This window comes from Erythrolamprus reginae, chromosome Z, assembly GCF_031021105.1.
Source record: "Erythrolamprus reginae isolate rEryReg1 chromosome Z, rEryReg1.hap1, whole genome shotgun sequence".
NCBI lineage: Eukaryota > Metazoa > Chordata > Lepidosauria > Squamata > Dipsadidae > Erythrolamprus > Erythrolamprus reginae.
Window position 1 is genome coordinate 57,249,692 of NC_091963.1, and position 13,388 is coordinate 57,263,079.

The following is a 13,388-nucleotide window of genomic DNA, read 5'->3' on the forward strand; positions in this document are numbered from 1 at the left end:
CCAATGATTGAATATTAAATGATTAAACAGTAGGAAAAAAGGACTAAAGATACTACAATATTGGGCATTTTTACTCAAAGTTCCACAGAATTCAATGAAATAAACACCCAGAACGTATGCACATTATTGTAAGACTGTATTATATATTAGTACAGAGAAGTTCCTAAATCAAAGTAGCTTACAATTTTCCACCTATTCAAAAGTGGCAATAGGAATAAGGAAATAAAAAATAGAGATGAGGAAGAATTTATTAACTGTTGGGATAAGTTTTATGATTGGATGGGGGGAAAGAGGAAAAGGAAAAAGAAAAAGAGAGTCAATAAGAAGTAGAAAACTTGCAGGGTAAAGGTCAGAGGTTTGGATATAAAAGGGAATAAAAAAGAAAGATATACCTGATTAAGATCACTGCTAAGACTTGGTGTATATTATGTAAATATGACTTGTGTAATAGAAAAGAAGCACTATCAGAATTGTATTACAAGCACGTCACAAATTGTCCAATTTTCTCATTTTAATGTTTTGTTTCTCTTGTATGTGTTGTGTTTGTAAATAAAGTTTATTTTATAATACTTTTAAAAAGTGGCAATAGGTTTCAGTTTAGTAGTTAAATACTATGCATTTCTGTATTGGTTTTGTTTTTACAATTGCAGAAATTATTTGTAATTTTATCAAGATCTTTTAAAACTGATGAACAGATATTCCAATTTTTAATAAAGCAAAATCATCACTCATTTCTTACATTGTGTTATTTCCTATATTTATATTTCACTCTAAATCTATGAAATTAGCAAGTATAAAATAGGATGAACAAAAGCAGGACTAGCCCCAAATCACATTGTGAACTCCCCAGTCACACATACATACAGTGGGGGGGGAAAGTATTTAGTCAGCTATCAATTATGCAACTTCTCCCACTTAAAAAGATGAGAGAGGCCTGTAATTGACATCATAGGTAGACTTCAATGACAAAATGAGAAAACACGTCCCGAAAATCACATTGTCTGATTTTTAACAAATTTATTTCCAAATTATGGTGGAAAATAAGTATTTGGTCAATAACAAAAGTTCATCTCAATACTTTGTTATATATTCCTTGTTGCCAATGACAGAGGTCAAACGTTTTCTGTAAGTCTTCACAAGGTTGGAACACACTGTTGCTGGTATGTTGGCCCATTCCTCCATGCAGATCTCCTCAAGAGCAGTGATATTCTGGCCTGTTGCTGGGCAACACGGATGTTCAACTCCATTCAAAGGTTTCCTATAGGGTTAAGATTTGGAGACTGACTAGGCCACTCCAGAACCTTGAAATGCTTCTTATGAAGCCAATCCTTCATTACCTTTGCGGTGTGCTTGGGATCATTGTCATGCTGAAAGACACAGCCACGTTTCATTTTCAGTGCCCTTGCTGACAGGTTTGCACTCAAAATCTCACAATACATGGCCCCAGTCATTATTTCATGTACACGAATCAGTTGTCCTGGTCCCTCTGCAGAGAAACAGCCCCAAAGCATGATGTTGCCATCCCCATGCTTCACAGTAGGTATGGTGTTCTTTGGATACAGCTCAGCATTCTTACTCCTCCAAACACGAGGAGTTGTGTTTCTACCAAACAATTCTACTTTGGTTTCATCTGATCATATGACATTCTCCCAATGCTCTTCTGGATCATCCAAATGTTCTCTAGCAAACGTCAGATAGCCCCGGACATGTACTGGCTTAAGCAGGGGGACACATCTGACACTGCAGGAACTGAATCCCTGGCAACGTAGTGTTACTGATGGTAGCCTTTGTTACGTTGGTCCCAGCTCTCCGCATGCCATTCACTAGGTTCCCCTAGTGGCTCTGGGATTTTTGCTCAGTTCTTGTGATCATTTTGATCTCATGGTTTGAGATCTTGCATGGAGCCCCAGATCGAGGAAAATTATCAGTGGTCTTGTATGTCTTCCATTTTCTAATTATTGTTCCCACAGTTGATTTCTTCACACCAAGCTGCTTGCCTATTACAAATTTAGTCTTCCCAGTCTGGTGCAGGACTACAATTTTGTTTTTGATGTCCATCAACACCTCTTTGGTCTTCACCATAGTGGAGTCTAGAGTGTGACTATTTGAGGTTCTGGGCAGGTGTCTTTTATACTGATAACAAGTTCAAACAGGTGTAATTACTAATGAGTGGAGGACAGAAGAGACTCTTAAAGAAGTTACAGATCTGTGCGATCCAGAAACCTTGCTTGTTTGTAGGTGACCAAATACTTATTTTCCACAATAATTTGCAAATAAATTTGTTAAAAATCAGACAATATGATTTTCTGGATGTGTTTTCTCATTTTGTTTCTCATAGTTGAGGTCTACCTATGATGCCAATTACAGACCTCTCATCTTTTTAAGTGGAAGAACTTGCACACTTGATGTCTGATTAAATATCCCCTTACCCCCACTGTAAGTATGATAAATGATAAAATACACTGGTAAAATACACTGGCTCTCACTTTCTGCCTTTCTTCTGCCAAACTTAAAATGCCCAGTGAAGGTGGTTAACTTCACCCACCCAATCAACAACTTCATCCAGATAAAACTGTTCTTTGAAGTTACAATTTCTTATTCACAATTATTCCAATGTTAACATCACTACTTCAGCGATGTTCATCTCCGGTAAACATGCATTAGTCTGTAACATTAACAATCTGTCATTAACAGCCTTTTAGTCCTGCAAGAGGATTCTAAATTGTTAGTGAGCAGAAGATTCATTCAATGATCATTCATTGATCATTCATTCAACTCTGCTTTACTGTCTTGCAAAAGACCATCCTTGATACTAATCCTATTTCAGATTGATGAGAGTTGTGATTCCTCTGCTCTCTTTGCAGTTTTTCTCTTGGACCACAGGAAAACAAATCATTTGTAGCCGTTTTTCCCCCTTCAAAAATCATACTGATCTTTTACCGTTGTCTATTTTTTGAGCTGTTCTGGGATCAAAGTTTAAGTATCTCTGAAGTTCAGGAGTCCAGCTCCTGAGATCATTTTCACTGTATTTTCCTTTCCAACGTAGGTGGCTCCAAGGATTTTTCAACTGGAGGAAGCGAAGTCCCTGAAAAAGAGATACAAAATATGACTTTATAATACATTTCTTTTTGAGAATAAAGAAAATAAGTTAAATGTCATTAATTTTATTAATCATGGAGTAAAATAGATGTTTATCTTGTTTTTCTCTCTCTGCAATTAAATTCCTAAAATAACCTAGTAAAATAAGATTTTTAATAGCATTATATTGCAATACCTGAAATCAACCATTCTTTGTATTTGAAAGAATTCAACCACCACAGACAAGAAGGGCCATGGAGGAGTCATATGAGGGATATGAAGTGGACACAGGATATCACAAAAAGCAGGGGTGATGTTTTTTACATTTTTCTTTTCAAGGTTTCGCCTCTGCTATGTTGTTTACCTCTCAACCTTATTTTTTATTATTATTATTATTATTATTATTATTATTATTATTATTATTATTATTTATTAGATTTGTATGCTGCCCCTCTCTGAAGACTCAGAGCGGCTCACAAGAATACAAAGTACAAATCCAATAATTAAAAACAGCCAAACAATTAAAACTCTTAATTTAAAAACACTCATACAACCAAACAAACCAAACATAAAACAAAACGGCCAGGGGAAATCAACTTCCCCATGCCTGGTGGCAAAGATGGGTTTTTAGGAGTTTGCGAAAGGCAAGGAGGGTGGGGGCCGCCACAGAGAAGGCTATTCGCCAGATGGCATTGTTTTGTCGACGGGACCCGGAGAAGGCCAACTCTGTGGGACCTAATCAGTTGCTGGGATTTGTGCGGCAGAAGGCAGTCTCAGAGGTATTCTGGTCCGATGCCATGAAGGGCTTTATAGGTGATAATCAACACTTTGAATTGTGACCGGAAACTGATCGGCAACCAATGCAGACTGCGGAGTGTTGATGTGACATGGGCATATCTGGGAAAGCCCATGATTGCTCTCGCAGCTGCATTCTGCACGATCTGGAGTTTCCGAACACTCTTCAAAGGTAGTCCCATGAAGAGAGAGTTACAGTAGTCGAACCTCGAGGTGATGAGGGCATGAGTGACTGTGAGCAGTGACTCCCGGTCCAGATAGGGCCGCAGTTAGTGCACCAGGTGAACCTGGGCAAACGCCCCCTCGGCATAGCCGAAATATGGTTCTCTAATGTTAGCTATGGATCAAGGAGGACGCCCAAGTTGCAGACCCTCTCCGAGGGGGTCAATGATTCCCCCCCCCAGGGTAATGGATGGACAGATGGAATTGTCCTTGGGAGGCAAAACCCACAGCCACTCCATCTAGTCAGGGTTGAGTTTGAGCCTGTTGACATCCATCCAGGCCCTAACAGCCTCCAGGCACGGCACATCACTTCCACTGCTTCCTTTACTGGATATGGGGTGGAGATGTACAGCTGGGTATCATCAGCGTACTGATGATACCTCACTCCATGCCCGTGGATAATCTCGCCCAGCAGTTTCATGTAGATATTAAATAGTAGGGAGGAGAAGACCGACCCCTGAGGCACCCCAGAAGGGAGAGACCTAGAGGTCGACCTCCGACCCCGCATTAGCACCAACTGTGACCGACCGGAGCTTTAGGAGGAGAACCACTGAAGAACAGTACACCCCACTCCCAACCCCTCCAGCCGGTGCAGAAGGATACCATGGTCAACAAAGCAGTGGAAGTGATGTGCTGGTGCCTGGAGGCTGTTGGGGTCTGGATGGGTGTCAACAAGCTCAAACTCAACAAGATGGAGTGGCTGTGGGTTTTGCCTCCCAAGGACAATTCCATCTGTCCATCCATTACCCTGGAGGGGGAATTACTGACCCTCTCAGAGAGGGTTCGCAACCTGGGCATCCTCCTCGATCCACAGCTAACATTGGAACACCATCTTTCAGCTGTGGCGAGGAGGGCGTTTGCCCAGGTTCGCCTGGTGCGCCGGTTGCGGCTCTACCTGGACAGGGAGTCATTGCTCACAGTCACTCATGCCCTCATCACCTCGTCGTTCGATTACTGCAACGCTCTCTACATGGGGCTACCCTTGAAAAGTGTTCGAAAACTTCAGATCGTGCAGAATGTGGCAGCAAGAGCCATCGTGGTGTCCCTACATTCGCCCATTCGCCCAACATTCCGTGGCCTGCATTGGCTGCCGATCAGTTTCCGGTCACAATTCAAAGTGTTGGTAATGACCTTTAAAGCCCTACATGGCATTGGACCAAAATACCTCCGGAACTGCCTTCTACCGCACGAATCCCAGCAGCCGATAAGGTCCCACAGAGTTGGCCTTCTCCGGGTCCCGTCAACCAAACAATGGCGTTTGGCGGGCCCCAGGGAAAGAGCCTTCTCTGTAGCAGCCCCGGCCCTCTGGAATCAACTCCCCCCAGAGATTGGAACGGCCCGCACCCTCCTTGTCTTTCGCAAATTACTCAAGACCCACCTTTATCGCCAGGCATGGGGGAATTGAGACATCCTCCCCCAGGCTTCTATATTTTATGTTTGGTATGTATGTGTTTTATGGTTTTAATAGCTGGGGTTTTAGATATGTTTTATTTTTTAATATTAGATTTGTTTCACTATTATATTGTTTCTATTATTGTTGTGAGCCGCCCCGAGTCTTCGGAGAGGGGCGGCATACAAATCTAATAAATAATAATAATAATAATAATAATAATAATAATAATAATGATAATAATAATAATGGTCGATGGTATCAAAAGCCGCTGAGAGGTCAAGAAGCACCAGGACAGAGGATAAACCCCTGTCCTAAGGACCACTGGAGCTGGAGCACCAGCACCTTCTCAACAACCTTCCCCATAAAGGGAAGGTTGGAGACTGGATGATAGTTGTTAAGAACGGCTAGGTCTAGGGAAGGCTTCTTGAGGAGGGGGCGCACAAGTGCCTCCTTGTAGGGAGCCGGGAAGGACCCCCTCCCCAAAGAAGCATTGACAATCTCCTGGACCCAGCTCACAGCTCCAGTGGCCTTGTCCACTTCATCTGGTATCACCAGGTCAAACTCAGACAGATGGACAAGGATGAGCCCCAGTCACCTCAATTGACTCGTTGCCAGTCGACTCTGTTATCCAATTGGAGTTGAGGTCCGCCCAGATCTGAGCAATTTTATCAGCGGAAAATGTGTTAAAGTCCTTGGCACTGCTCTTCAAGGGCTCCCCAGCTCCCCCCTGGTTAAGAAGGGAGCTGGTCACCCTAAACAGAGCAGCCGGGTGAGATTCCGCTGATACAATCAAGGCGGCACAATACGCACATCTTGCCGCCTTGAGTGCCCCTTTGTAAGTCTTTATGTGAGCTCTTACAAGTGTTCGATCGGACTTGGACTTACTCTTCCTCCATAGCTTCTCTTGACGTCTCTTCTGGCGTTTCAACTCCCAGAGCTCCTTGGTGAACCAAGGAGCTCTCCGGGGTCTAGTGCCACAGAGAGGTTGCAACAGCGCACTCCAGTCAAGAGCCTCCATCGCAGCCTTGTTCCAGGCCACGGCAAGAGACTCCACTGAACTGTGGACATGTGGTATAACCCCAAGCGCCCTTTGAAAGCCTTCTGGATCCCTCAGGCATCTGGGGCGGAACCACCTAATCAGCCTCCCTGCGGGGGAGGATTGGAGCCAGAAAATCAAGCCGCAGTAGAAAATGTTCTGACCATGACAAAGGAAACACTTCTAAGTCCCTTAGTCTCAGACCATTACTCAATTGTTCCGAGAGGAATACCATGTCGAGTGCATGTCCCTTCTCGTGAGTTGGACCCTGAACTACTTGAGTCAGGTCCATGGCTGTCATGGTGGCCATGAACTCCTGTGCTAACCCAGAGGAACCGTCGAGTGCTGGCAGATTGAAGTCCCCCAAGACAATGAGTCCAACCCAGCCACCTCCTGAAGCAGCACAGGCAGGGCTGTTGACACGTAGCTGGGAGGCAGGTACGTTAGCAGCAAGCCCACCTGAACCCCTAAGTCCAACTTCACAAGGAGGGACTCACAACCCGCAATCTCAGGAGGCTATAATAGCCACTCCTCCCCCCCTTCCCTGGGGTCGAGGTTGATGCTCATACCTGAAACCCAGCTGGGCAAATTTCTGAGAAAGGAACTCCTCCCTCCGGGCCCAGCCAGGTTTCAGTCACACATGCCAGGTCGGCCTTTTCCTCCAGGATCAAATCCCGGATGAGGAGAGCTTTATTTACCACCAACCTGGCATTGAGTAGCAGCAGCTTGAGCTCAGGGTCCAGAGTGAACTCATCACCAGTACCCGGGATTGAGCTCGTGGGACCGGAACAAGGGATCACTTTTAGGCAGCGATCTCTTCTTCCTCCAGTATGGCTAGCCCTGTGGCTCCCACTATATCTGCCTCTCCCCAGCAGCACCGGAATATTCTGACCCTCTGCCACCCCAGAGATAGGTGCTCCCTTCCATCGTCAGGTAGGCCAAAAGTTATCATTCATATTATTCACATTCATCTCATACATATCATCCCACCCACCCCAATTGTTCATTCCATACATATCAACCCATCCACCCCAATTATCCATCAATTAAAACCCCCCAATAATTAGTTAAAATGTATAAATTAATAATTAAAACACATTAATAATTAATACTAATTAATATCAATTAATATAATTAACCCCCAAGAATTGTATGTATTATTTAAAACAAAAATAATATATATAGAGAGAGTATACGAGATTGGGTCAGCAGCAAAGTAGCATCAAGTTCTCAATTGCTAAGTTCTGGATTGTTAGAGTGTTCAATGTCCCGTGGGGGAATGTCCAAGACCTGGGTAAAAATAGTCTCTTCTAGATGTTAATTACACTGTTCCCCGGCTTTTTGGCTCCAGCCGCTGCCATCAGCCGACACTCCCAGGTCTTCTCTCTCTGTCCCAGTTCTCGCTGGTTGCCCCTCAATAAGCTTCCAATGGCGTCGCTGATTTCTGGGCGACATCTCTGGTTCTCCATTTGCCAAACAGTACTGCAGGGCCTCCAAACACTCTTAGCATGGCCTCGACGTCGCCTCGACATCGTCCCTGGCCTCCTCTCCTGTCACGGGCCTCCTCCTCGACAGCCACAACCAACTCAGCCTCTCCGTGCAGGCCTTTCACCCGGCAGACCTTCCAACGCTGGGCGCTCCCACTAAAAAGCGCACCAGTGTCCCGGGTCCATCTGGTGCGCCCAGGCTGTTTCAGGCCGTCTCAAACAACATCACCTCTAGCCAGCACTAGCCACGCCAATCGCCTCTTGTTCTCTCATCTCGTCTCCATCTCCACCTCAACTCGTTCTCTCCTCCTCAATCTCCTCTTTAATCTCTCGGAGTGAGTCAGTCCTCAGTGGTGGCCGCTATTTTTTTTTGCCCACAGCCCAGCTGATCGAGACCCGATTCTTCCGTGGCAAGTACAGTTCTCAATTGGCACATGGAAGTCTCGGGTGGGGGGCTTCAAAGACAGGGACAATTCACCCCACTGAAACTGCCAGAAACAAGTTCGCTAACACATCCAATCACTCTATATTCTAGATGTTTCACCCGTCGTCCGGGGAGCTGCAGCTTCTTCCCTCCTTCCTGCTGTCTCACTGGAACCAGGAAAAAAAATTCCATTATTCTAAGCAGTTTAATCCCAGTTTGGAACGAAAAAGATGAATTGGACACATTTCAAAGTTTTTCTTTCCCTCAGCTTTTTGGTAGTGGTACAATAGATCAGATTTTTTAAAATAATTAAAAGCAAAACATGTCAATTTAAGAGTAGATCCAAAGGTTCTTATTTCAGGGTTACCTTGTATTCTCGAATATCCAAAACGGCATAGGCATGGGTTGGTACTAAACCCCAATGCTCCCCTTCTTCATCAGTCATCACCCCTGTAGCTGTTGTAATAAGCACATCCCCCTTGTGAAATCTGCCCAAGAACAAAAAGTATACTTTAGACTTGGCTGCTAATGTTTCTCCATGCAGTTTTTGCCTATTTAGTTTTCTAAAGGAAAAAAAACCCCACATATAACATTTGGAAAATATAACTACACGTTGGCAGAACTAATGTTCAAGAAAATTCTAGGATTCTTTGAACCTGTTTATAATTCTGCCTCACACTTCCCATGGAAGTTTCTTTCAGGACTACATCTCTGGGTCTTGCCCCCATATATCTCCACAAAATTGAGAACCACCAGCTGCTTTTCTCAAAAAAATAGAATCAGTCAGGTCAGTTCTATTGGAACAACAGTCAGGAAGATAGTTTGGAGAGAAGATTTAAACAGGTTTAAAATTAACACCAGTCCCACTAACTGCCAAGAGAAAACCAATTCAAGGACTTGTACAGGTGTGAGTAGGTACATGTATAATATATTCCACTGAATAGCTGCAAGATAATATGTGGGGTACTGAATTTTAGGTCAACTAGGTAGCAATGGAGCCGTAAGACATTGCAACCAGGTTTTCTGATTTGAGGTTGGACCATAAATAGTGCATTACATGCAACTTGACAAAGACATCCTTGGCTATGGCTTCCATTTCCAGATTCAACAGGAGCCACAAGTTCAGGAGGATTTCTGAGTTGCATTAGCAAGTACTTATGCTCAATCAGTTTCATTCTACAAGCATTTACTCTGCTGCTTTTGGAGGCTGTGCAAAAAATCAGGGTTCACTATGGATTTTTTTTTTTTTTTTTAAACAACCTTTGAACTTTTACAACATTGTGACCGTGAGAACATTTTTGGAAATAGGAAAAAAATTACCTTTGGTAAAGCATTCTGAAGGAACTATCCTTGTTAAATGTTTGATTGTCTGAGTGCATGGCAATCCTCTCAGGTATCCAACCAGTCAATGCATGAAGATCAATATTCTGTCATCACCAACAAAAATGCATAATTCAGATTAATACTTCCAGGAAAGTACAGTTTTAGATAACCATACATTTCAATAATAATTCCACAGCTATGTAAAATACAATGGTTCTTTGAAAAGGAGATTATATTTAAAATATGATTGTAATAAGGCTGAAAGGATTTCATCACACACACACACATGTACACACATAGACACACTCAGAAGGAAATGAAATTTGTTTTTAGAATTTTATTTTAAAGCTCAGTATTAGCTATCAAGGAATGTTCTCATATTTGTAGAGGGCACCAAAATACTGGTGCCAATTCCAAATATGGTTAATTGCAAAATACATTATTTGCCATACTGAAAAAAGAAAGACAACCATAAGAAAAAGCATATATTGTTCACAGGCTACAAATAGATGAAAGTATTCTCACTTACTCTGTGTATACTGAAGTACACTTTTCATGTTCAATCGTTCTCAACAAACCTTTTTGGGACTACAATGTTTTTTATACTACAATTTTTTTGTACTTTTTCTAATTTTACAATTTTAATTACAACTTTGTAACTTTAATTTTTAATTACAATTTTTGTAGTTTTTGCATTACAATTTTTTTGGAGTATAGAGATATTCTTTCCCCCTAGGCTTCTACAATTTATGTGTTCTGTCTGGGTTCCCCCAGACGCCAACACCAACTAAAAAGAGTAGCCAGACACGCTGGTAAAAAGCAAAGTCATTTTATATCTTTGAAAACAAACACAGATAACAAAAACTGTTCTTACAAACTGGAATGCTATGAAGCTTCACAGAAGAGTCACGACGGCCAGACAATACAACAGGCTTCTTGCTGGCACACACACTACTGTAGATAATAAAACCCACGCCTCCCCCAAGTTTTCAGCCTTCTAGGCCACAAGCCAGAATCAGAGACGCCAAGGATCGAAGCAAGGTCACAGGACTCCCAAAAGATAACTCTCCACAATACAGGAAGGGCGGGCCTGCCTTTTCAACCTTGCTGAGGAGAACCACACCCAAACCCAGCTGTTGCCTATTAGGGATGGAAATACCTGACTAATTGGCCCCTTCTTTGTGCTGCCCGTCTCTGCCTCATATCTATGATGGCTTGTGCATTCTCATCTAATGACTCCAGGCTACTTGCTGGGGAGAGCTCCCCCCGGGGGTCTCAGGCTGCTCTCCCTCCTCCTCGTCCTGACATCCCTCTTCCCCGTCTGCCTGGTCCTCCTCCTCCTCCTGTTCCTCGTCCTCCCCCTCTGAGCATGGAGCCGGCAGAGTTCCAGCCGTTCCCTGAGGAGCCTCAGACTGAATCACAACATTATGTATGATATGTTTGTATGTATGATTGGTTTTAAAATAAGGGTTTTTAGCTGCTTTAGTATTAGATTGTCGCATGTTGTTTTTACCACTGTTGTTAGCCGCCCCAAGTCTACGGAGAGGGGCAGCATACAAATCAAATAAATAGATAGATAGATAGATAGATAGATAGATAGATAGATAGATAGATAGATAGATAAAGTAACAGCCTTATTGACAGTTGCCTTTCAAAATACTTGGAGGCCAATGCAGTGAAAAAAACTGATCTAGATTAAAAGGAAAATTATCTCTTAAGGGACCTTTGCCAGCAAATTTTTTCCTAACATCTTGCCAAGAATCACATAACACTTACCGAATTTGAACCTGGAAAATCATAACCTCCCATGACTTTCATGTAAGCTTTTTCTATCAATGACACCCAGAGCTCATTTTTGTTGTTTGAATAGGAACAGAGAAGTTCTCCACTATGATCTACTGGTAACAAATCATCAATGACCACCTGCTCAAAACAGATGGAATAAGATCAAACAATATGCAATCCAAACTGCAATAATTAATCTTTTAGTAAAATGTTTGAGGAAATTACTACATAAAGTTTGCAAAAGCAATCTAGAAGACTGTTAGAAACATAGTGGATGATAGGATGCAGGGCTTGTGGAACTTGTTAAAATTTTAAATCTCTACCTTTCTAGGGACACCATTGATGTGAAGCTTGACCATGTACTTTCCACATGGATTATATTCTGGTTCTCCTTTTTTATTCTGTGGGTAAATTATGCTATGTTGAGGAAAATATGTAGACAAAATTAGAGTACATTCTATATACACTTATATTACATATAAATACATCATTTAAGCCAACGGTCCCAACCTTTTCAGCCTGGCAGCCCTACAGAGAGAAAAGGGGATGGCTCCCCCACCTGGGCACCCATGCCCACCACCCACCAAACTTTGTAAAATGATGAGGTTAAAATAAAATAATTTGAAGAAAATAATCCTTAAAGCACTCTTTGGATATAAACAGAGACATATTTGTAAAAAAAGAATCACCTCGTTAACTGATAATATCTGTTATGGAGATTGGAGGTGGAAAAGAAATAGAAAAACAGTTGGAATACAATGAACATTTACAAATAATATTGACAAGAAATGAAAACAAAGAAAATGAAAAAAAGAGGAGAAGAGATCTGAAAGGAAAGAACAAATTGCTGATTATATGGGGAACTGCAGTGACAAAAGAGAAAAAGACATTAAAAATGATGGACAGGCTGATGATTTTATTGAGATTTATAATGACTCCACTGGGATTCACAACAACAAAAAAGAAACAAGAGGGAGAAATAGAAGAAAAGATTAAGAGGAATAGAAGGTAGACATATACAAATAATACATTTTAAAAGGAGAAAAGGAGTTTGGGGAAAAATAAGTTGTTGGTGTAATAGTAAAAGAAAGAAAAAGAAGGAGCTAAGAAAATGGGGGTGGAAAATGGGGGTGGAAAAGAAGGAGCTAAGAAAAGGGGGTGGAAAAGAAGGTAACAATTGAAAAATTAAAAGAAAATGGATGATTGGTACTGGAATGTTGCAGAATATTTCTCCTTTTAGAATTATTATACCTAATTGTGATAAAATATCAATTGTTTATAATTTGGTATAATCAACATAATTATTTAGTTAAAAGGTTTTTTTATAGGTTAATAACTTCATGCTAGATTGATAAATGTTTGGTGGCGTTAAACTTTTGATTTAATATAATTAAATATTTGTACTAACAGAGAAAACAGAATTTTGGAATTTTTTTCATGGGGAACTCAATTTTCAACCAATATATGGAAGAGTAATGATAAAGACTATCAGCTTTAATATAGTGAATGAATTAAAATAGAGAAAATTTTAGTCAGAAAGTTAGAAAAAAAATTAGGAATTCAGGGCATTTAGAAATGTTAGAATTAGGGGAGTAGGTAAAGTGAAACAATGAATAAAGATATTAAGTGAGGGGAGGGAGCAATACGGATTAGAATTAAGAGACACGAGAGACAATAAATGTTTTGGAAGTTAAGCAGTTAATTTGGGAATAAAATTGAAAATTAATTGGTGTTAGACTGAGGAGATAAAACTAGGTTTGGAAGAGGCAGCATCAGAGGAATAACATATACCTAGAGTAAAGAGTTACATATATAGAAAAGATGTAAATTATAGAAGAGGCACCG

The 13,388-nt window shown here is 41.5% G+C and overlaps 1 protein-coding gene across 4 annotated transcripts in view; it reads right to left on the reverse strand.

The window, feature by feature from the left end:
- The window catches only part of CAPN7 (calpain 7), a 154,261-nt gene that overhangs the window by 38,486 nt on the left and 102,387 nt on the right, over nucleotides 1-13,388 (reverse strand). For all 4 annotated transcript variants that reach the window (XR_011556772.1, XM_070726935.1, XM_070726933.1 and 1 more), the window contains 5 exons: nucleotides 11,867-11,960; nucleotides 11,535-11,681; nucleotides 9,756-9,862; nucleotides 8,803-8,923; nucleotides 2,941-3,085 (listed from right to left, as the gene is read on the reverse strand). Coding sequence is in view for 3 of the 4 variants with exons in the window: in XM_070726935.1 (XP_070583036.1) it covers nucleotides 2,941-3,085; nucleotides 8,803-8,923; nucleotides 9,756-9,862; nucleotides 11,535-11,681; nucleotides 11,867-11,960 (614 nt within the window). In the remaining variant the exon portion in view is untranslated. The remainder of the gene's footprint in view (nucleotides 1-2,940; nucleotides 3,086-8,802; nucleotides 8,924-9,755; nucleotides 9,863-11,534; nucleotides 11,682-11,866; nucleotides 11,961-13,388) is intronic.